The following is a 24,272-nucleotide window of genomic DNA, read 5'->3' as shown; positions in this document are numbered from 1 at the left end:
TTCTTTATATTGCATTTAGGCGAAAATCAAATAATTTTGTTTCTTAACGGCCTTAAGGCGTAAAAACAATTGTTTGTCACCGGTATCCCGACCTATCCTAAAGTTTTGGCCCGACCCTAAATAGAGAATATTTTTTTCAACTTTTTAACAAAAAGAAGCAAACTGCACTTTGTATGCTTTAAAGATGGTCAGTGATGTTAGTAATATATTCATAAAAACAAAATTTTAAATAAAAAAGAAAAATACCGACCTACCTACCCTATTTTTTAATCATGTTACTGGAAACAAACATTGTTTAGCCTAAATGAAAACGAACAATTAACTTTACAACTTCGGTATCGTACAGAATTTGTAAATATATTAAAAAGAAATTTGTTCATATTCCTTAATATCTAGCCAATTGAAATAATATTGATTATATTTTGTGAAAGCATATAATAATAACTGATCTGCCAATCCGCGTGCACCTAAAATAGAATGATTTTGTATTACCGGTGCATTCATTGTTTGTATTAATTGATTATGTATGCCTGCTTGAAAGTTTTGTCATGAGACATCATCAATCAGTTCAGAAGCATTGGGAACCCATCTACAGGCAGACCCTCAGTGACATGTGCATTATTTTCCTGTTTCTGAAAAGATTTGCTTCAAGTAGCCGGTAGATGGATTTCCGATCCAGATCATAAAATCAAGGTATTTTATATTGATAAACATTGTGTTAGTTGCTGTTACATACCCTATGCCCCTTACCTTCCGATTTTTCCAGATACCCGTATTTTGCGCCTTGTCTTATTACAACACGAGAAAAGTTTAAAAGCATCTGTCCATGGCCATGAATATATCCATGGCTGTTTTTGTTGTTCTATTTAAACAAAGTATGACAAAATAAGTATGACTGATTTGAGTTAAGTCACTTAGAACCAACCTTTTTCTTACATAAAACATAAAAGCCCTTGAACGTACACTGATGAGCGGGCCAATTATGTTATGATACATAAAAATTTGACGCAGAAGAGCAGAAGTACTCCGTCTTTAATAAAGAGCGTCCTTCAATGCGGATACCTGGAAACATGATGAGACTAGCGTCATAGGTCTTTTATAGGATAGACAACGAGTGACCGTGTCTATTTGATATATACCCGAGTGCAGCGAGGGTATATATCGAATAGACACGGTCAGCGAGGGTATATATCGAATAGACACGGTCACGACTATTAATTATTCTAATATCGAATAGACACGGTCACGAGTAATAGTTATTCTAAGTTTCGTATTTCTGTCATGTCAACTCTTTCTATTGATATCCAGAAACTTGAGGCGTTTTTACAATTATTTTTTTAAACGTAGTTATTTTACCCTCATGTCATATGTTTTAAAGAGACGTTTATGCTAATCTTCCTTTTAAACCCATAAATAACTAGTGAGAATATTGCAAGGTCATTTTAGCCTGTATTGTTAGATAGTAAATTGACACGAAACCCACGCATTTAATGCTCAAGGTTTTCCGGATATATGCGACAGAGCATGAGATTTTGGGTCCAAATGCAATTTTGGTCAAAAATGGGGATTACCGCTTTTCGGACACCATATTTTTGTCTAACTGTATCAAAATTGAGGCAGTATATCTTAATAATTACTCCATCTTTAAATAATATCAAGATAAAATACATGATAAAATAACAAAGGCAACTGTTACATGTGATTAATGAAATATATTTCTTTCTGTCCTTTTTTTTTCATGTAGTATTATTCTTTGTTCTAAAAAGCGTTTCCATAGCAACACTGCTTTTTAACGTCCTTTTAGCTCACCTGTCACAAAGTGACAAGGTGAGGTTTTGTGATCGCGCGGCGTCCGTCGTCCGTCGTCCGTCCGTGCGTCCGTCCGTAAACTTTTGCTTGTGACCACTCTAGAGGTCACATTTTTCATGGGATCTTTATGAAAATTGGTCAGAATGTTCACCTTGATGATATTTAGGTCAAGTTCGAAACTGGGTCACGTGCCATCAAAAACTAGGTCAGTAGGTCTAAAAATAGAAAAACCTTGTGACCTCTCTAGAGGCCATATATTTCACAAGATCTTCATGAAAATTGGTCAGAATATTCATCTTGATGATATCTAGGTCAAGTTCGATACTGGGTCATGTGGGACCAAAAACTAGGTCAGTAGGTCTAAAAATAGAAAAACCTTGTGACCTCTCTAGAGGCCATATTTCTCAATGGATCTTCATGAAAATTGGTCAGAATGTTCACCTTGATGATATCTAGATCAAGTTCGAAACTGGGTCACGTGCGGTCAAAAACTAGGTCAGTAGGTCTAAAAATAGAAAAACCTTGTGACCTCTCTGTAAACAAATGTTTACAAGTTTTTCAATGCATTTGTTAGGAAATAACACTTTGCCATAAAATCAATAAAACTGTCATTGGGCGGGACGTATAAGTACGGTCAAATGCCTAGTTTAATTGAAGTGTATTTATTTTTGTATTAAGATTTAACTTCATTTTATATACATACTCACTCAAGGTACGAAGCAGGGATCTCCGTGGACAAGTGGTTAAGGTCTCTGACTTCGGAATCACTTGTCCCTAATAAATGCTGATTCAAGCCTCACTCGGGAGCGTTGAATTCTTCATGCGAAGGAGCCACCAGCTGACTTATGGAAGGTCGGTGGTTCTACCTAGGTGCCCGCCCATGATGAAATAATGCACGGATGGGAACCTGGGGTCTTCCTCCATCATCAAAGCTGGAAAGTCGTCATATTACCTATAAATTTGTCGGTGCGACGTTAAACCAAACAAAAAGCAAACAGAAAACATATGTAGCTATGGTCGTGCGCTTGAAATGACAACAAAAAAGCAGTGAAGGTGGAATACGCCTTATTTGAAGTTCTTGGGTTCCGTTTCGAAATTTTGTTAAATGTAAAATTCAGCATATTCCTCATGTAATGCATATTTTACATTTTTGATATTCCTGTCACTTTCTTCTCTACAAACCTTCAAACACGACCATTGACGTCCATTTTTGATGAACCATGATTTCACGTCCGTCAGACTGTTTTCTTAAATCGTTCTGTTCAGTCAACAAGTATCGATTTGCTTGTTTCTCATCATAACGTCGTTTAAAAATGTCTTTGAAATGGTGTAAAATTTGTGGAGATCATTTTAACGTTGAAGTCGATATTTACGTTAAATTGACGTTAGAGCGACAAACATGACGTTTAGTTTTGAATAAAAAGTTTGCGTTAATCTTGTCTCATGTAAAACCCAAACGATAGAATTTGACAAAAAACTAACATGATCATGAAAACTTTATTTTCTGTCGATTGAAGGAATAAAATTATGGGGTCACCGAATTCGTTTTCGCGTAAAATTACGTTACGCTACCCTACCCCCCAAATCACAAGATAACGCAATTGAGTGTTTTTTCATGTATCTCCTCCTTTTTGGAGAAACTGTACTATTTTATTTTTTCCCAGTAAAATTAAATCAAAATAGTCTTTAAAACTCTGTTACATTAGCGAAATAATTTCTGTGCAGAACTCAGATTTTAATGTTTAGATTATATTTTATATATGAGAATGCGACAAAATCAACACCCCGTTACCCTTTGCACTGAATTACATTACTCTACTATATTCATTTTAACATAACTCGGAAAAGTGCTAATACAACATTTTAAAATTTAGAAAGCCTTTATGTAATTATAACATCATGTTCGAGTAAACATTATTTTATCTAACTTTATTACAAATTTTACGTTTTGGAAATATTTCGATTGTTTGGAGAGTAGTCGGACACCCCGATTTCGAATAAAGTGAATCCTCCTTGAATAACCGCGGGAAAACAGCTACGGAGGATGTTGCTCCGAAAAGGTTAATTTATTTAGCAACTTGGCTAGATAGAAACACTATCCTTTGCAAAGAGGTTTTAGCTCTCCAGAGATGTGTGTACAAATGTTATCCTTGCATTCATAGACACATAATAGAAACATATTCCATACATAATACTGTTTCCTAATATTAGAAACATAAGAAATACGAGTAAAGTAAACATTTAAGTTTTTGTGTTTTTTTTTTTTTTTTGGTTTAGCTCTGTTTTTTCTACGTTACTGCGGGCAGTTAACCTAACCAGTGTTCCTGGATTCTGTGTTCTCCTCATGAGTCAGAGGTGGAGGACGAATGATTTCGGACACGTGCCTTCTATCAAATCGGCATGCCCTACCCGGGGACCGAACTCGCGGTCCATAGATCTGCGCTCCTACTGAGCTAAGCGGATGGGGTAAAAGGAATGAAGAAAGAAAGAAAGCAACGGTTGTGACTGACACTCGCTGTAACTCAACGAAACCTCTTATATCATGAATACTGAACGTGTAGAAGTTATGATTTATTTCAAATAGCGTCTGTGGTATAAAATTTCAAAAAGTGTGTAATTAACCGGGCAAGCCCATGGCAACTTATCTTATGGTCAGATGTTACTAGGGTGGAGGAGTAAGAAACGAAATAGTAAAAATGTAAGACCTTGGGATGTGCGCGCGTGCGTACTTGGGGGGGGGGGGGGGGGGGGGGGGGGGGTTAGGGCTAATATTAAGAAAAACAAGATACAAACAACCTTTACTCCCTTGGAGGGGCGGTTGAGTCAAGGGTTATACGTCTGAAATCACAACCTTTAGAATATTTAAATCTGTTGTATAATATTGACCAATGATATTGTACAATAATGATGCTTTCTGTTTGTGTTTCAAGTGTGAAAACTCCGAACAATATACACAACTGCATATGCAAATATTCTTCATGTCAGCAGTGTTTTACAACGGAACACGTGTTTTTTGTTACTTTGAATAAAAAATAAATTGAAAAAAAGCTTTATCATAAAGAAAGTATATTTAAAGCGACTTTCAAATATAACATGATCAGTATTTTAAGCAAAGATGTCGTATTGGCGTATGTTAGACATTCTGCATTCAAACCATTTCTCAAAGAAGTCGCCAGTTTTACAGTTATAAGGACCTTTTTTGAAAGGAAAGCTCTCTTTTTCTCACGTTCCATGATTCGTTTTACGCCTGTAGTGAACAACTGATGAATGAGAATGTAAAATACTAAGATTTGAAAAGAGATATATCAGAAAAACAGCCAAACTAAGCTATGTTGTTATTTGGGGGTAGGGGTAGCGTAACGTAATTTTGCGCGAAAATGAATCCGGTGACCCCATAATATTTTTCCTTCTATCGACAGAAAATAAAGTTTACATGATCGTTAGTTTTTTGTCAAATTTTATCGTTTGGGTTTTACATGAGACAAGATTAACGCAAACTTTTTATTCAAAACTAAATGTCACTTTAACGTAAATATCGGCTTCAACGTTAAAATGATCTCCACAAATTATACACCACTTCAAAGACATTTTTAAATGAAAATATGATGAGAAACAAGCAAATCGATACTTGTTGACTGAACAGAACGATTCAAGAAAACAGTCTGACGAACATGAAATATTGGTTCATCAAAAATGGACGTCAATGGTCGTGTTTGAAGGTTTGTAGAGAGAAAAGTTACAGTAATATCAAAAAAGTAAAATACGCATTTTATGAGGAATATGCTGAATTTTATATTAAACAAAATTTCGAAACGGAACCCAACAACTTCAAATTAGGCGTATTCCACCTTAACGTCTGACGGCGTTTTGACCCGGTTTTTCGAATTAGGTGATAATGAGTTAAAGTTCTAATAATGGCTATATAACCCCGAAATTAATAAGCAATATTGAAGGAAAAAGGGAAAAAAGAAAGGGACAGGTAGAAAATAAAATTAAAGAAACAAATTGGTGTAAGAAAAATCATTTTCAATGTTTATATCCCTGTGACCTTGACCTTTGACCCTGAAATCAATGGAGGTCATGTACACATCAAGACCAACATACCTATGAAGTTTCAAGGTCCTAGGTGAAATGCAGCGGAAACCATTTTCAATGTTCAGGTCCCTGTGACCTTGACTTTTGACCCAGTGACCCCGAAATCTACAGGGGTCATGTACATATCAAGACCAATATACCTTTGAAGTTTCAAGGTCCTATGTGAAATACTTGTCCAGATATTGAGTGAACAAAAAGGTTAACATGTTCGGGTCTTGACCTTTGACCCTGAAATCAACTGGGGTCATATACACATCAAGACCAACATACCTATGAGTTTTAAGGTCCTAGGTGAAATACTTGTCCAGATATCGAATGAACAAAAAGTTTAACATGTTCAGGTCCCTGTGACCTTGACGTTTGACTCAGTGACCCTAAAATCAACAGGATTTATGTACACATCAAGGTCAACATACTTATGAAGTTTCAAGGGCTAGGTGACATACTTGTCCAGATATCTTGCAGAAACCATTTTCAAATGTTCAGGTCACTGTGACCTTGACCTTAGTTCCAGTGACACTGAAATCACTAGTCGTCATATACATATCAAGACCAATATACATGTGAAGTTTCAAGGTCGTAGGTGAAATACTTGTCCAGATGGTTAACATGAGACTCATTCCATCCATCCACCACTCCGCCCGTCCGGACAGACCTAATCCTACAAGCCAGATTTTTCTTCGAAATCCCGGCCAAAAATGTCAGTTACATCATTCTATACTGAAAAGTTTGGTGCTTACGCACAGGTCATCTAAAGTAACCATAAACCTGATTAATGTCCCTAAAAATTAAGATTGTGTGTGATAATTCATTTTAGTACAAAATATTAGTCTAAAATTTGGAAAAGGAACTAAATGAAAATATCAAATGCATATAAAATTAGTGAGACAAATTACCCAAAATACAGTATCCAGCAATATAAAATCCTATATCCTAGCGTTCGCTAGTGTCATTTATACTAATTGTAAATATTCCATACAGCTATAGTCAGGTTCAAACTATCCTTTCCAGAACATAATGACTGAAGATCAATATTTTTCAACAGCAAATATGTAGTCAACGTGTAATCTAAATGTAACAGCGTGAATATCGGGCGAATCCTCAAGTTTATAACCGCCTTCGTATCAGCTTTTAACCTTTACCCTGCAAAATTTCTATAGAGAACTTGTTCATCTTCCAATTTGGACAGTACCATTAACTGTTAAAAGGGGTGCTTACCAAAATGATACTGACTGATTATGATCTACACTGTTCAAAAAGGCAGAATCAATCGTGTCCAGCATGGTAAGAGTTAAACTTTACAATCAAGATCACTTTGAACAAGACTATAACGCCATATCATATTTACTAGTTTATGTATTGGATAACATTACACACCACAATATCGTGAAAGATTCTGAAAGTATCGGAATAGTAAAATATCTAGAATATAAACGTAAAGAAAATATCCGATAGGTGACCTTAATTTCAGTTACGATGGCTGTATGTACAAGAATACTATGTTGCATTTTCATGTATGTGCGTGTCTGCTACTCCGACGTTTTTATTTTTTGCATTTATTTCTGTTTATGTGTACACACATTTTCACGTGCTCTATATCCGTGTGGAGAGCTGTATGAGTGGCAATTAGTCCTTCGAATGTGTTTTTTCCTGTTGATATTTTGTCCTGTTTTTGGAGGCAGACGAAATGATCTTCAACATTTTTATCAAGCATAACATGTATGTCATTTTTTTTCAGGATTACTTAAAAAGAGTTTATTGTAATAACGTATGAAATTACCAAGCTGTCGTTTATATGTATGTCATGCAATGTACTATGCATATGGCGAGGACATATTCTACTTTGAAATTAATGTCAAATAAAGGTAGGTTTATGGTACATTATTGAATTTCATTTATCACATTTGATACACTGTTTCATTCATTTTCAAAAAGTAATTCTTAACATTAAATAGCCAGCTAGTACAGTACTTTCGGGCTTTGGCTATAAAGTGTGAAAACAAGCGGTCACACAGACGTACAACAAATGTAATTTGAATCTATTATAGGCATTGGAACTAAAAATACAAACTTCAAGTAAGCTCAACTTACTTACTTACTTGAGAAACTAGTAATCTCAATAGAAGTACATGCACATCATTTCATTCATTCCGGTACACGGGTTACCGTTGTTTTCCGTCAAATTCATGAAGGATTAACGCTACTGTTTTTAGCCCGAATACAGTGTTAGCCTGTTAGCCCTAATACAGTGTTTGTAAGCGGATACTGACAGTTAGTTCTCTTGGTCATCATAGTAAAAACGAAAGGAAACCAAGACAACAATGCGACTTTCATCAGTAACTATGTTGCCAACTACTCACCAAACAGTTATGCATTTATCAGTGTGATTTCATCCGTATTTGTAGAGATAGACGCTTTACTTTTCAGAGATAGAAATATATTAAATTAAGTCCAGCAAATGTTTTTTATGTCCATGAAATAACCTTAAACGATTCTACAAATGTGAAATTTATGATAGTTTTGTTAATATCATTAACAGAAGTTTTAATATTGAATTTCAAGTTGTGATCCGCAAAGAATGACAACTCTTGCCTAACTAGGCTAGTACTTATAGCAGATATATCTATTAGTTTACTTCCCTTGCAATTACACAATTGAGCGGAAAATGAAGACGGTTTAAGACACAATATCATATATTTGCACGCCACTTAAACATTTTGGATTTATTCATATGTATTTGGTTTACACTTTAAACCATATGTTTACTTATAGTACAAAATTAACTTTAAACAAGTTGATAATAAAATGAAATACCAGGACGTATTTTATAGTGCAGATAATACAGTTTTGCTTGTATCAAAATGTCACAATAGAAGCACTTTTGTATTACAAAACAGATAGGATTAGTAAAGGCGCAATATATTATTTCTATTTCCTATGCCTAGTATACAAGATAATAGTAATTAATTTATTAAATTTACGGATAGACGAACAGACACAATCCGAATATACAAATATCTCAGCAGCGGCAATTAGATGCACCGTCTAACTTCCAAATCTAGCCGTATGTCTTGCGTTTTGTAGAAAGATGCAGACATATACTTACAATCCGACATAAGCAAATGCAAAAAAAGTAAGTGATACAAAACTGAGGTATGAAGACTCACATTCCCTTACTGAGTTATACAGTGAATTAAATGTACCTATACAAGGCTTTGCTGAGCTAATAATCACAGTGTATAGACTCTCTGTACGCCCAAACGGAAGTCGCTAATAACTAGGCGTTCACTTTCGTTTTTCAAATTTTTGGAAGCTATCGGGTAGTGAGTATTTTTATGTTTTTCTGTGGCTGTTTGAAATAAATATTCTTGTTGTATATATTTTTCAGTGTATGATAAATGTCTCTGCAACAAACTGCCGTTAAATAGAGACAAACACATGAAATTAAAACGTATTTTCACCCAAAACCCAGCAAGTCAAAGCAAAAGACGATGCATTCAGGCTAAAAATGCCCATTATTTAGGAACTGCGAGAGAAATACTTGTCAGAACCGCTTCTGAATGTTAAATTATAAATCCATGCAAATGAGTTTATACCTACAAATATGAATTTACAATCCTGAACAGTTTAAATATTGTTTAATTCAACATGCATCTGAATTATGCACTGACCGCCTAGTCGCAAAACTTTATATATAACTGTACCACTATTCGCCAAAACACTGTACGCCTATTCAATAAAGACATTACGAAGTGTTTGGGCTTGTAGGCTCTATACACTGTACTTACTGAATTTATAAATATAAATTTTTATTGTATTTTACTTGCGACAGTGAAAGAGTATTTATTGGTCTGTTTCACCAACAATGTCCTTGTCTTGGACAAGAAATAGAATCTGTACACGAGTTTCCGTTAACATACGAGAAAAATATATATTCATTCCGTTCAGCTTGACAGGACACTTTGTTTTTTTTTCTTTGAATTTGCTCGATTATTCGGGGAATAGCGGTGCTATTCTACTCGCTCAGGCTTCGGTTAAATGAAGTTTTTCGGCAACCTTTTTTCTGTCACATCTTTTTTTTTTTTTTACTTTTGCTTATACCTTACTGTAACTTCACGTAAACATTGTGCAAACAAAGCCTTTTTATGCAGGGACTTCCCATTATATCCAAATACCCAAGGCGAAGTACTTGAAATAATTTTTTGAATTTAAGCTCCGCCAACAGACAAACGCGTTGTCTACATGAAAACTTTGTACAATCAAAGTGTCCAAAACGAGTCCGCTCATCTATCTTCCAAGACGGTGTGGTTGGTTATACGTGTAGAACAACTGATGTAAACGTTAGGAGCCAGGTCATTTTTCGCTTATTCTGTAGCGATTACTGCAATAATTATTAATGCAAACGAAAAAGAATTGGATAATAGCTTCGATCTGCTTGATTTTGACTGATATCAGCGGTGATTTGGAGCCGGATATTAAAATAAACAGAAATTACCAATAAGCGCGCCGACGGCCAGCTGTTTCTTCTGTGAATGATGATAAAGTCCCCGTCATAAAGTCCGAACAAGTCTCTGAGATGCCGGAGATGGATCGAACACTGAGTTGTGCCACGTAACGATTATATGAATGATGCGTTATTGATTTATGTGTAAAGAATCTAGTCATTATTACAAAACATAATTTCAAACACTATGCAGGTTAGAGTTTATTAGTACGCATTTACCAAATTGAATTAGTCGCGCGGCTGAGCCGTGCTAGACTAAATTAATTTGATAATTACTTACTAATAAACATAAGTATTAAAAGTAGTCAAAACTACAAAAACTTTTTAAAAACAAGTCACTTTATTTTTAACCAACGTTTAGGCTACATCAGCCTTCTTCAGGGTTCAAAATAAACATTAACCTTTACGAAAAGTGGATTCGAAACTGCAGAAATAACATATAAACTGGTCCGTGACTGTTACGAAAACGAAAGAAATTATAACTATTACTTTTTAACTGTCGGTTGTCATAAAACAAAGTCAAATTAATGAAATATATGATTGAAAAGAAGTTTTGAATAGGCGTACAGTTTTTCGACTAAGCGTTCAGTCCGGATTTTAGAAATTGCGATTAGTGGGCCAGTAATGTATCGACTAGTGGGACAGTGTAATCGGCATATATGTCTCAGAAAAACACATTTTCCTAAAAACGCATTCGTTACCATAGAGCCATGCTAGTATTTATCGATGCGTAAGATATTTATCTACGAAGTAGCAAAGGTTTCAATTCTTTGCAAAAGCTCAAGATACATGTATTTCAAAGAATTGATAGTTTCATTACAAAATCGAACAAATACCCATACGTGATTTGACTTGAAATGAAATATATTAAGAGTTTTAATAGGCGTGTTTGGTATCTACGTAAACAGTAGCTCTTAAACAATACGTAGATTAAAAATACACTTACTTTATGCGATATTAACGAAATAAACAATGAAAATCCAAGCCATCCGCGACAGCAAAAATTTGTGTTTTGATTTCTGAACGCCTAGTTTTTGGCGACTTCCGGTTGGGCGTACAGAGAGTCTATACACTGTGATAATGGTGTTTCGAAATCAACTTTGTCCACAGGAAGACAAAACACCAGTGCAGTTTATTTTCCGGCGGGCAGTTGTAAGAGCACATGACGGTACAACAATGTCTGAGATTCGTTTCGCTTTCAAACAATTTAGGACAATCTTTGTTAAGCATGTATTTCGAGAAATTTGTATACACTGTTCACACTAAAGATAACGATTAGTACATGTTTATTAATACCACAAAACATGTTCAAACAGATATACTGAAATAAATAACTCAAACGGTAAAACCATAGTTATAACTTTATCACAAAACATGAGACTCAGTGTCCCTGTATTTCTAATTCAGTTCGTAAAACAAAATTCAAATTGCGTGTCGTCACATACAAATAATATAGTTTTGCGCTTTGTAGTCTGGTTTGGTACCAGTTTGTGTACAAACACGACTGAATGACAATATGTACACCAGGCGCAACATGTTAAGTCTGTCTTCACGCTGCGGTCGTTACAAAGTTAATGAAAGCTGTTAAGGTTGGTGTTCACATGTATGTTTAATATGCGATTTGTGTCTACAAACAAGAACTGGAATATCCGAATGATGTAGGCAATAATCACTGACACTTCCGGTAAATGTTCTTCTAATCAAACCCATTCCCCTGGTTCCCAGTATCAACATTGATGCGCCTTCTTCTTTTGCAGCTTCAATAATAGCTTCGCCTGGTTTCCCGCACTGTTGCTTGACGTGACCACTTAACTGTAGATAAATTGTAAAAAAGGACATTATAAAGGAAACTATGATTGATATATTCTAGAAATTGTGTCTCCCGTGGTGCCATAAAGAGGAGTTATTGTTTCGTAAGTTGGCATTTATTCAATTTTATTATCATATCATGCGAAAATATTTGCATATTGTACTAATCTCAGATACGTATAAATATGGCACTTTCGTGGAGTCCTGTAGCTTTATCATATTGATTTCAAACAGAAATATCCCCTACTATATGGCAAAGTATCCTCTTTTTATGTTTACTTTCTTACAATATTACAAAACATAATTATGAACAATGAGGCTTGCAATGTTACATTGACGTCATTCTGGGATTGTTTGAAAAACAGTAAATTTTAATTCCATTTTCTGAGATGTTTTCGTTAAAATAAACTAAATTCACCAACAAAAAGTGCAAAGTGCACTTATAGGAAAATGCACCAGTAAATGTGTTGTGTTTACAATTAAGTTATATAATTATGCAGGCCACTGGCCAGTAACATGCATGTATACAAAGAACAGTACATTAAGCAACGAACAGATGTACGGAGGTGGTTGGGTCTGGGGAGGGATTTGATACAGTGTTGATAATCGCCTAGCCCCTTCTAAACAAACAAGTATATGTTTAAGAAGTTCTAGGAATTTATTTATGGTAGAATAATCTCTAAGCATGGATGTTTTTAAAAGTTTGCAGGAAAACTCTACAAGAATATATCACAAATTATAATACTTTTTATAATAATCAACAATAATCAAACAATAATACCCTTCACCTAAAATCTTAAATATAAACATTATATCTTGTATTTAAAGACAGCAGTAGCACAAATCATTTGTTTCGAGGCCAGATCGACTGTAACTGTTAAAACTTTTCCATAACAAGATATTTCTTCGATTTCCCTTTGTATACATGTATCAGAAACAGTCATTCAAATTTTATATCAGAATATAGAACTGCAAGATAACAAATGTTAAATATTTAAAATACAAAACGCTTCTACTACAATATGGATATTTTGTACAGAATAAAAGGATTGATCTCCCCAGTAAACTTTGTCTCAGAAACGAGTAGCGTCAGTTTTCCGCCTGGAACAAATCTCTTCAGTCAGGAAGATGGAAATTAAAGACCACTTACATTTATATGTAATGTACTACCTTTGATAAATGAGCACAAAGAAAGATCAATTAAGCAAGGGATTTGACATCATTTTCAGTACTTTTAAGTATTTTAGTGACAGAAAAGCCATTAAAAGCTAGTTGGTAAAACATGACTATTTCCCACAGATTTTATATTGCAATATTATGCTTAATAATATCTAGTATGTCATTTATACTGAATTTAGAATCTCTTAAAGTTAACATTTTATGATTGCAATATTCGTCTCTTGATGTTCGAGAAATATATATGTGAGAATATGTAAGCTGCGTTTGAAGTGCTGGGGCCGTATTCATAAAGCATCTTAAGTATAAGTTTTGACTTAAGTTTAAAGATTTTACTTAAGTTTGTGGTGATTTCAACTTAAGTCTAAGTAAAAACTTAAGTTCTAGTCATAAAACAGCTAAAACTTAAGATACGTAAGAAATGACATAAGTCAGAATATAAAATAGCGTGGTGAGTACGATTAAAGTGTTGTTTTCAGATAAAAGCACTTTAAACATAATTGTGCATGTTGTATCTGACTGAAATTAATGTTTTTTTTTTAATGTTTTCGTCCACAATAAAAAACAAGAATTACTTATTAAGTTGTTTTATGAATAACAAATATACTTAAGTAAAATTAATTTCTAACCTAAGTAATACTTAAGTAAATAATCAATTTCTTATACTTATACTTAAGATACTTTATGAATACGGCCCCTGGTGTTACTCACTGTAGTGCTCATAGTACCTTTTATGAAAGGTAATCAATTACATTAAATGTCAGTTGTCCCGATTTCCATCTTGCCGACTAATTAGCTTCGTTCAAGGCAGAAAACTGACGCTACATTTTTCTGAAATACGCTTTACTGGAGAGATGAATCCTTTAATTCTAGTTAACTTTATTTCGTTGACTTTGATGCGTAACATCATAATTCTACTTATTAAGACTTGCTGTGTATTGTCCAAATGTTCTTTAACGTTAACGAGTATTTTCATGATTTATAAATAAACAATTATTACATTGGACATACCAGGAAAAACCGTATATTTGATCATTTTCTTTAGGCCTACAGACTTGTATTTATAGATATCAAGCATTATTCTCTACGTCTCTTAAAGTGTTCAAGTCTTGGTCCATAAAACCGTTGAAACATTACTATGGAGGTTGAAATAATTCTGCTTTACGTGTTTGTAGATGCAATGTCGTTAAAGTAACTTAATAACGTTTGTGACGGAACTAAAAAACCTGGGTGTTTAAACGATAACGTAATTGGAATACATGAGCCGGCTTTTCAGGAAAAGCGTATGTAAAAAGAGAACAAATCATTGCATTCATTTACATACACGACAGCACATATTTCATAGGAAAGTATCAAGATAAACGAAATCTTACGTGACATTCTTTCATTTTCATGGAATATTTCTCCACAAGATCACGAACTTTTTCCTCGTTATCTTTCAGAAGATCAGACACAATGTTTGGATCAGTCAACAACGACGCTGCAAGCAGACAACAAAAACCATTATCTATGAATACAATTATACGTTTTCCTAACATCGACGAAATAGATATATTGCATCACGTATAATTGCATGTTCAGGCCGAGCATATAAAATGTTATTAAAAAACAACTGTATCAAGCTGTTCATTCTCCGATTAAATTAGATAACTGACACATAAATTTAAGACTACATATTCCGACATAAGTATATTAAAATTATTTCACCAATATCGTCAACAGTGCAGGCTAGGTCGTTAGAAAGAAGTTGCATAATATCTCGACGAGCAAGTAATTGTTCACCGATTTCACAATATACTACTGAAAGTAATTTCAAATTGTCTACATTAGGCAATATATGCGCGCGCAACAAATTCAAACAAAGTTTTCGTTATTAAGGCAGTGGACATGTAATGACGATTGGCAATAATCATCACGTATTCTATTTTCTTTTGCCAATTCGGCATTCTTCGGACGTAAATATAGCTCAATGCGCTTATGACTTTCCGTACTTATGACTTTCCGTACTTAAGACTTTCCGTACTTAAAACTTTCCGTACTTATGACTTTTCGTACTTAAAACTTTTCGTACTTACGACTTTCCGTACTTATGACTTTCCGTACTTAAAACTTTCCGTACTTATGACTTTCCGTACTTATGACTTTCCGTACTTAAAACTTTCCGTACTTATGACTTTCCGTACTTATGACTTTCCGTACTTACGACTTTCCGTACTTATGACTTTCCGTACTTAAGACTTTCCTTACTTACGACTTTCCGTACTTAAGACTTTCCTTACTTACGACTTTCCGTACTTAAAACTTTCCGTACTTACGACTTTCCGTACTTATGACTTTCCGTGCTTAAGACTTTCCTTACTTACGACTTTCCGTACTTACGACTTTCCGTACTTAAACCTTTCCGTACTTATGACTTTCCGTACTTAAAACTTTCCGAACTTACGACTTTCCGTACTTACGACTTTCCGTACTTAAAACTTTCCGTACTTATGACTTTCCGTACTTACGACTTTCCGTACTTACGACTTTCCTTACTTATGACTTTCCGTACTTATGACTTTCCGTACTTAAGATTTTCCTTACTTATGACTTTCCGTACTTATGACTTTCCGTACTTACGACTTTCCCTACTTATGACTTTCCGTACTTATTACTTTCCGTACTTACGACTTTCCGTACTTAAGACTTTCCGTACTTAAAACTTTCCTTACTTATGACTTTCTGTACTTATGACTTTCCGTACTTATGGCTTTCCGTACTTAAAACTTTCCTTACTTATGACTTTCCGTACTTATGACTTTCCGTACTTAAAACTTTCCTTACTTATGACTTTCCGTACTTATGACTTTCCGTACTTAAAACTTTCCGTACTTATGACTTTCCGTACTTATGACTTTCCGTACTTAAAACTTTCCTTACTTATGACTTTCCGTACTTATGACTTTCCGTACTTAAAACTTTCCTTACTTATGACTTTCCGTACTTATGACTTTCCGTACTTATGACTTTCCGTACTTATGACTTTCCGTACTTACGACTTTCCGTACTTATGACTTTCCGTACTTAAAACTTTCCTTACTTATGACTTTCCGTACTTATGACTTTCCGTACTTAAGAGTTTCCGTACTTATGACTTTCCGTACTTAAAACTTTCCGTACTTATGACTTTCCGTACCTAAAACTTTCCGTACTTACGACTTTCCGTACTTAAAACTTTCCGTACTTATGACTTTCCGTACTTATGACTCTCCGTACTTATAACTTTCCGTACTTATGACTTTCCGTACTTATGACTCTCCGTACTTATGACTTTCCGTACTTATGACTTTCCGTACTTAAGACTTTCCGTACTTACGACTTTCCGTACTTATGACTTTCCGTACTTATGACTTTCCGTACTTTAAACTTTCCGTACTTATGACTTTCCGTACTTAAGACTTTCATTACCTATGACTTTCCGTACTTATGACTTTCCGTATTTAAAACTTTCCGTACTTATGACTTTCCGTACTTAAGACTTTCATTACTTATGACTTTCCGTACTTACGACTTTCCGTACTTATGACTTTCCGTACTTATGACTTTCCGTACTTAAAACTTTCCGTACTTATGACTTTCCGTACTTAAGACTTTCATTACTTATGACTTCCAGTACTTATGATTTTTCGTAAAAAGAACGGATATTACGCAATTTGCCAATTGTCATCACGGGTCCATTATTTCCAAAACAAGTATTGTTATTCACTGACTAAAATCTTAAATAACCAAATTTTGTTACAACTACATTGTACACGGAATACTATTCATATTTTTCTAAATTTGCGTAGGGGACAATTGTTTGTGTATAAATAAATTTTCCTAGCATACTACAGTAATATTTATAGCTTTGGCAACTAAAAATAACATCTTAATAATCTATTTCACAAAACATATTTTCAAAATCTAAAACATATTCAAACTGGTAATGACATTGAACACACGTGTTATTTCACAGAGGTGGTTGTTGAATATTTTGAACTCAAGCACATACTCCAGGAGTCTTTAAAAATAAACTTGTAATATACAGGTGTTGCAATATAAAAATTAGACTGGAGAATGCATTTGGTTTTCTATTTTATCGAGTACATAATACAATATGCAACATTATATTTTATTATATGTTTGAATTATCGAAATGTAAGAGTGAAATATACCTCGTATTTTCACAGAAAATAACAATCAAATAAATGTTTTTACTGGTAAGAAATTATAAAATAGGTAAGTTTAGTCAAAGCATGTTATGAAAAGAAAAAGTGTTTGTTTTGCACGCGAAATTGAAATAACACTAGATGCAATGATTTCACGAGTTGCATAGCCAAAAGCGAAGATGTAAGATATGGTGTTCAGTCGTGAAAGATATTGCAATCTTACATTGAAACAAACAAATCTTCTGTATATCATTCGCATTAAACTGCGCAACCATGCCGGTATTAGAGTAGGATCACAATATTTACTTTAAAAAAAAGTCAATCGAAAGAACATTAACGTAAATGTCTGTATCTAAATACTTATCGATTACAATGAATGCTGAACAATCGTAATGCTCTAATATGTTGCTCTTGATGTATAGATGGAATGAAAATTGATGATATTGACTGAACTTGCTAATTAATCACACGGTCTTAATGATGATAGCTGGGTTTTCCCTTTTTCTCTTGATGAATACACTAAGTATGTGCTTGTAACAGATCGGTTCTCTTATAAATGTCCGTCCATCAAGACAAATGAAAACATTTTCTCCTAGCCCAATAAAACATAACACATTTTGCTTTGCAATTCATACTCGAAATTAAAAGACATTAAAGATATTCAATGCTCATCTTTCACTAAGATGTTTTATCTGTAGTTATTTACTTTTAAAGTTATAAAATCTCATTAAATGTAGATAATTTTACTAAAAATAAATTAAATATGAATTATTTACTGTTATACAGCCGTAGTCATAACCTTGGTTGTACACATTTATGCTTTTTAGGGATACATGTATAATGTGCGCGTTCTATTTTAAACCGAACACATAGCACTGTTATTTAACATAATAGATCTGTTTATGTTAACATAAATATATATGCGGTAATTGCTCATATTTTCAAATATGACGTCTGAGTCTAGTATACCTTCAAGAAAATGTGGTTTTACTCCAATATAATGGAAGCTTTTTACTGTAAGTAAATTAATATTTGATCTTTTATCTTAAAGTGATGTATCAAGAAAACTACCTATCAAATTATTACCCCATAACACTAGTTTATACGTTTGAATGTAGAAATCAACAGTATACACTTACAAAAATGCTTGCAGGCCAGCACTGCAAACTATTGCCAGAAGTCCGAATGAGTGAGCGCCAATAGGTTTGATAACCTACCAGTGAGACTTTCATTACATGACCTCATAAATAAAATTTCAATTTTTGTAAGCCTAGCTGATTTAGTGTGGTAAGACCGGTCCATATAGACTGGCATCACTCGTTAGAGTTCTTTAAAATAAATATATCAGCCATAAAATCCTCTGAAATAGCATTTTCTGAAAAAAAATCTATTTTATCTCTGACGAGATGAGCCTAGACAGAAAAGGATTTCCTTAGAAATTATCGGTGTAATTAAAGAAGAAATAAATAAACTTTATAACTGATTACTCGATCTCAACATACTTTGTAAGTCTACAGTCCACAGCATATATTATAGGCCGGTGATTTATATAGGGTAATTTAATAATCAATAATTATAATAAGCATGTCGCACTGTTTCTACTTTCTGTCTCTTTGAGTAGTTTCTTTTAAATTATATACTTAAAAATTTGTGTGAGCTAACTCACTCAATCTGACTCCGCGGTACAAAATGCAATTCACGAATCAATCAGTCAAACAAATAAAAATGTATTAAAATTTTAGTCGGTCTTGTGACAAATGTAGGTACTGGAATGAATGTGTTGGGGATATATTAGAGTTATCAGCATAGGGCACTTTTTTTCATTAATGCACTTTAACGTCTTGTACGGGAATATTCTGAATCACCTAAAAAGCCATATCCAAATTCGCAGTATGGTTGGCCAAGGTTTAAGAGCAAGGTTTGGCAAAAGTTAACCGGTTTAAATTCCAGAAGATCGGTTCTGCCACGGAACGTTTTAAGGCGGTACCCTGCTGTGTTTCGTCTTCATATACTTCTATGTTTTTATTATTGCGATTATTTATATATCATACAAACATATCATTCTGTATTTATGAATACATATGTTCTTTCAAGGTTTACGTGACTACATTCTCATGTACCCCATATTTCATATGGATGTGCGCTATATGCGGCATCCTCCTTCGAATGTGGCTATTTCCTGTCTAATATTTCGTTCGTACACTACATGACTGGGTGTGATTAAACGAATCTATGCAATACAAATTATTTTACAGAAATGTTTAAAAACACATTGAATACCATCTTATTCATAAGTAGTCGATGTGGTTTAAATAGCAGAAAATGTGAAAAGTAGTACGCAGTAAATATTTTATGTACTACACCATTGTTTCCTTGAAATTTAGATTTCTATGCAGGTTTAAATGTTATTGGACCTTCTGACGTACCTTCCGGTTCTACAAAATGGGTTGCTATTGTACTGTTGCAAACACTCTCATTGTGAGAGGTGTATGTAATAGAGTTTTATCTGGCAAAATGAATAACGACTTTGACGTATTTGATTTTGTATAAATATTGTGTGAATTCTTACGTCAGCGGAACACTGAATCAAATCATTATATTTAATTATTATGTGATCATGTTTATCATACGAGATACTTGGATAATTGATAAGATGACTCACGTCTTGCTCTTACAACATTCATCATATGTTTTTAAGGAATTACGTTTTCCAGTTACACACATGCTTTTTCATTTAAATAATTCTGTAGGCAGCGAAATCATAAAAATAGTCAAATGTGACACTGAATCATAAAGAGAAACCCTCGATAGTGCTAGTCAAATACAAGTACTTTCCATTGGGCACAATATCGATATTATACTTGGAAACATATCACATATAATATTATATGGAGCAAATCGGTTTTCAATGTAGAGCGTGTATTGCAAGGCGTCTTATTATACTTAATTGTATAAAGTATAATTTTATGTATATTAGCTCATGTTGTTAAAGATACAATACATCTCAAACAGAAAATTTGCTGTTGTATATAATTAGTGTTTACAGTCTGAATGTGAAAGAATAATATCAGTCGTAATTCACCCTCTTGATATAATAATACACATACAAATATTTTCCCGTGTTATATTGTATTCATTTTCAGCACGCCGCAACTAATTTTGACGATATGACTTAAGAATTGTGACGGTCGTAATAGAGACAGTGCACAATTTTGTTGCATGACGTCGGCACACTATTCAGGTTATCTATTTGATAGGAAACAAGTCCTTTCGTGTTAGAATCAGTTATATTTACTCAAACCTAAATAAAAATATAGATTTTTACTATTAATGTTTATGCATGTTATCAAACATTTATTAAATATCGCTTGCTTACGAAGAATACATCGGTTTAATTCTCGGATTATTTGACTATCAGTTTGTAGTTTCTGAATGTTTGATGATTTGCACAATTTCTTAAGTATATGAACCTTCACCGATTTGTCAGGTGAAAGAAAAAAGTCTAACAAATGGAAACAATGAACATGACTTACCTGGTCCGACTTTTGTAAGCGTAAGAAAGAACATATTAGACTTTTAAACGCCAGATTACATCGTTACAATTATGTTACATAAGGCATACTATCTTTAAAGATAATATTCTCTTTTGTAGAGACATTTCTATTCTGCTTTTGCATTTCGTATTTAAATTTAATTTAGTGCTTTTAAAATTATAATGTTGAATTGTTTTACATATATTTTACTTATGTTAATCAGCTGCTTCAAAACATATTTCCACTAAATATACTTACATGTTGACAATACATTGCTGTATTCGGGGACATGAACTAGAACTATCCGGTCTCCTTGTCTATGTACATTGTCTACGTAAACTGAAACAAAATAAAAGTAAATATTAATTAAATTTATACCAGAGCATCGTGCTTTGCTTACATAGTCTAAGAGACAAGATTAACCAAACACGAAGTGTATACATGAAAAATGTGTTACTCAGTTTTCAAATATAAAAATGAATATAATGAACATGTGCAAGCACATGGGGGATTTCCTTTCAAGACACATATAAAGGAACGGTGATAAGTGAGAAATGTGTGGCTGTTTTTTTTTTTTTTGGTTCTGCATGCACTATCTAGTTTCTAAATATATACAGAAATTAGCAAAATCTTATCTGGAACACGTAATATTTTAAATAATGTATACATTAATTGAAGTTTAATTTTTAACTGATTACACGAATAAGAAAGGTATTGTGTCGTTTCAATGCTTTTGTAAAAGATGAACGATCCTTTATACAGAATGGTGATTGTACTTACTTAGAATACGGAATATTCTAATCTATACAATGTCAGGAGTATCTCCATTCGATCGTACACAAAACAAGTCGTACGTGAGTTCATTATATTTTTTATCAAAGAGCACTACTGTTTGTTTAATTATCAAACAATGTGCTTTAGTATTGTTATTGTTCTGTTTGTGATAAAACTAATTAAAAAGTCTCATTTGGAAACACTGAATTCATTCACCTGGTAGTTCCAATGATTCTTTAAAGATAAAAATGTTGTTAACGTTATGCAAACAAACTGTCATATCCAGTACATTACAAGAACATCAAAAGTTACCAAAAGTTTTACTGTATTGCAAAACCCGAAGTCATCAGCTGATTCTGATAATAATATAAAATAACTGTAACGGAACATGCCTCCTGGTGAACTGGTGAAATTTCACTTTAAAATAAATGAGCCGTGCCATGACAAAACCAACATAGTGACTTTGCGACCAGCATGGATCCAGACCAGCCTGCGCATCCGCGCAGTCTGCTCAGGATCCATGCTGTTCGCTTTCAAAGCCTATTGCAATTAGAGAAACCGTTAGCGAACAGCATGGATCCTGACCAGACTGCGCGGATGCGCAGGCTGGTCTGGATCCATGCTGGTCGCAAAGCCACTATGTTGGTTTTCCCATGGCACGGCTCAAATATCGAAAATGATAAACCGGTGTTGTTGAAGTAGATATTTTAATGTGACTGTGCCTTATAAAGTAAACCTCAGCCCATTCTTTTCAATATCAAATATCATATTTCATCAGATGACAAACGCTATTGTTTCTACATACATTGTGCTTTTATAAATAAAACGTTCCAAAACAGCATATATATACAATCACTTTATAATTACCTATATAATGAAAACAACTTCTGAATTTCGAAAATAAATGACAAAGATCTGAAGGTATGCAGCTTTAAGATAAAAGGCAGCAGATATTTCTGTTTTCTGAAATGATTAATTTTGCTGTTCTTTCCATTAGAAAATTAATTGTTACTAACCAAATGTCAAAACATCGACAATTATTATTTCTAAAAGTAAATAAATACGATTCATTTTATACTAATATATTAAAGTTGTTCGTCAACGTTTTAGCATTAAGATAAAATTACTAATATATTAAAGTTGTTCGTCAACGTTTTAGCATTAAGATAAAATTACTAATACTTACAGTCAAACGCGAATTCTGAATGAAAACTATCGTCTATTGCAATGACAACTGTCCTGTGGCGCGACATGGTAGCTGTATTACTCCGCCAGTTCCACCGCGCAAAATGTAGTTCAGCTGCACATTCAATTGGATATACTACACAAATATTCTCTTGTGTTAGGCACTATTTGTAATATAACAACAGTTGTGTCTCAGAAGTTTGTTCCATGCGAGTTAGATCGAACGTTATGATAGAATGACACTTTCAGTTATTCCCAGAACAGTTCAAGTTAGAAAGCAGCTTTCTAAATACATTCTATACACGCTATATGTGAAGTTTCTATACTCATTGCTAAGCCGTGCCTGTTTGAAGAGCGTCTTTTTTGGTGCTTTCTGAAAATATAGAAGTTGTTCATTGAAAGTATTTTCAAAAGACGCCAGCATTGTTAATTGCCGATACGTAGACTTCATCCTCAGAAAAATTACAGGTTAACTTTTGACCAATGGTATTTAATGATGCAAATCTAGCTTTATCTCACCTTTTACAAATTTCTTGCAATTCTATTGGTCAGTAGACGTCACGTGCAGACAGGATATGTTACATATTCTGCTAGTAATTTTCCGATATGAATTTTGATTAAAACAAAACGCCCCAGTTTCAGAAGCTTAACCTGGTTCTTTATCGCACCAGGTGTAAAGAACACACACACGGACTCTTATCCGAATGCTAGTATTTTTTATTGGTGGGGCTCGAACCCAATACTTCTGGTTTCATAGTCAGACAGTAATACCACCGGACCACTGCGTCGGCTCAAGAAATCCAAAATCATACTTATGCAAATACAAATATTAATTTGTAAGTGTAAGTAATTTGCCCAAGTCAAATACATGTGTCCGGTATTGTTAAACACTAATTAATGGAATATGCAAATCCCTTAGCCTTAAAGTGTTCGCGCGGCCTTCGTGGCCGTATGGTTAAGGTCGAAGACTTTCAATCACTTGCCCCTCACCGATGTGGGTTCGAGCCTTACTCGGGTGTTGAATTGTTCATATAAGGAAGCTATCCAGCTGGCTTGCGGAAGGTCGGTGGTTCTACCCAGGTGTCCGCTCGTGATAAAATATTGCACTGAAGGTCACCTGGGGTCTTCCTCCACCATCAAAATATGACCTATTATCGTGTCGGTGCGACGTTAAACCCAACAAAAATTATGTGTTCACAA

At 34.0% G+C, this 24,272-nt stretch overlaps 1 protein-coding gene across 4 annotated transcripts in view; it reads right to left on the bottom strand.

Moving 5' to 3' along the window:
• Nucleotides 1-11,677: 11,677 nt before the first annotated feature.
• LOC123534448 (universal stress protein in QAH/OAS sulfhydrylase 3'region-like) overlaps nt 11,678-24,272 on the bottom strand; it is a 61,141-nt gene continuing 48,546 nt past the window's right edge. For all 4 annotated transcript variants that reach the window (XM_053519636.1, XM_053519637.1, XM_053519638.1 and 1 more), the window contains exons 2-5: nt 23,074-23,445; nt 21,372-21,452; nt 14,767-14,873; nt 11,678-12,220 (exon numbers count right to left, since the gene is read on the bottom strand). In XM_053519636.1, coding sequence (XP_053375611.1) covers nt 11,993-12,220; nt 14,767-14,873; nt 21,372-21,452; nt 23,074-23,140 — 483 coding nt within the window. In that variant the 5' untranslated portion in view covers nt 23,141-23,445 and the 3' untranslated portion in view covers nt 11,678-11,992. The remainder of the gene's footprint in view (nt 12,221-14,766; nt 14,874-21,371; nt 21,453-23,073; nt 23,446-24,272) is intronic.

This window comes from Mercenaria mercenaria, chromosome 12, assembly GCF_021730395.1.
Source record: "Mercenaria mercenaria strain notata chromosome 12, MADL_Memer_1, whole genome shotgun sequence".
Taxonomy (NCBI): domain Eukaryota; kingdom Metazoa; phylum Mollusca; class Bivalvia; order Venerida; family Veneridae; genus Mercenaria; species Mercenaria mercenaria.
This window is presented reverse-complemented; position numbering and strand designations above follow the sequence as displayed.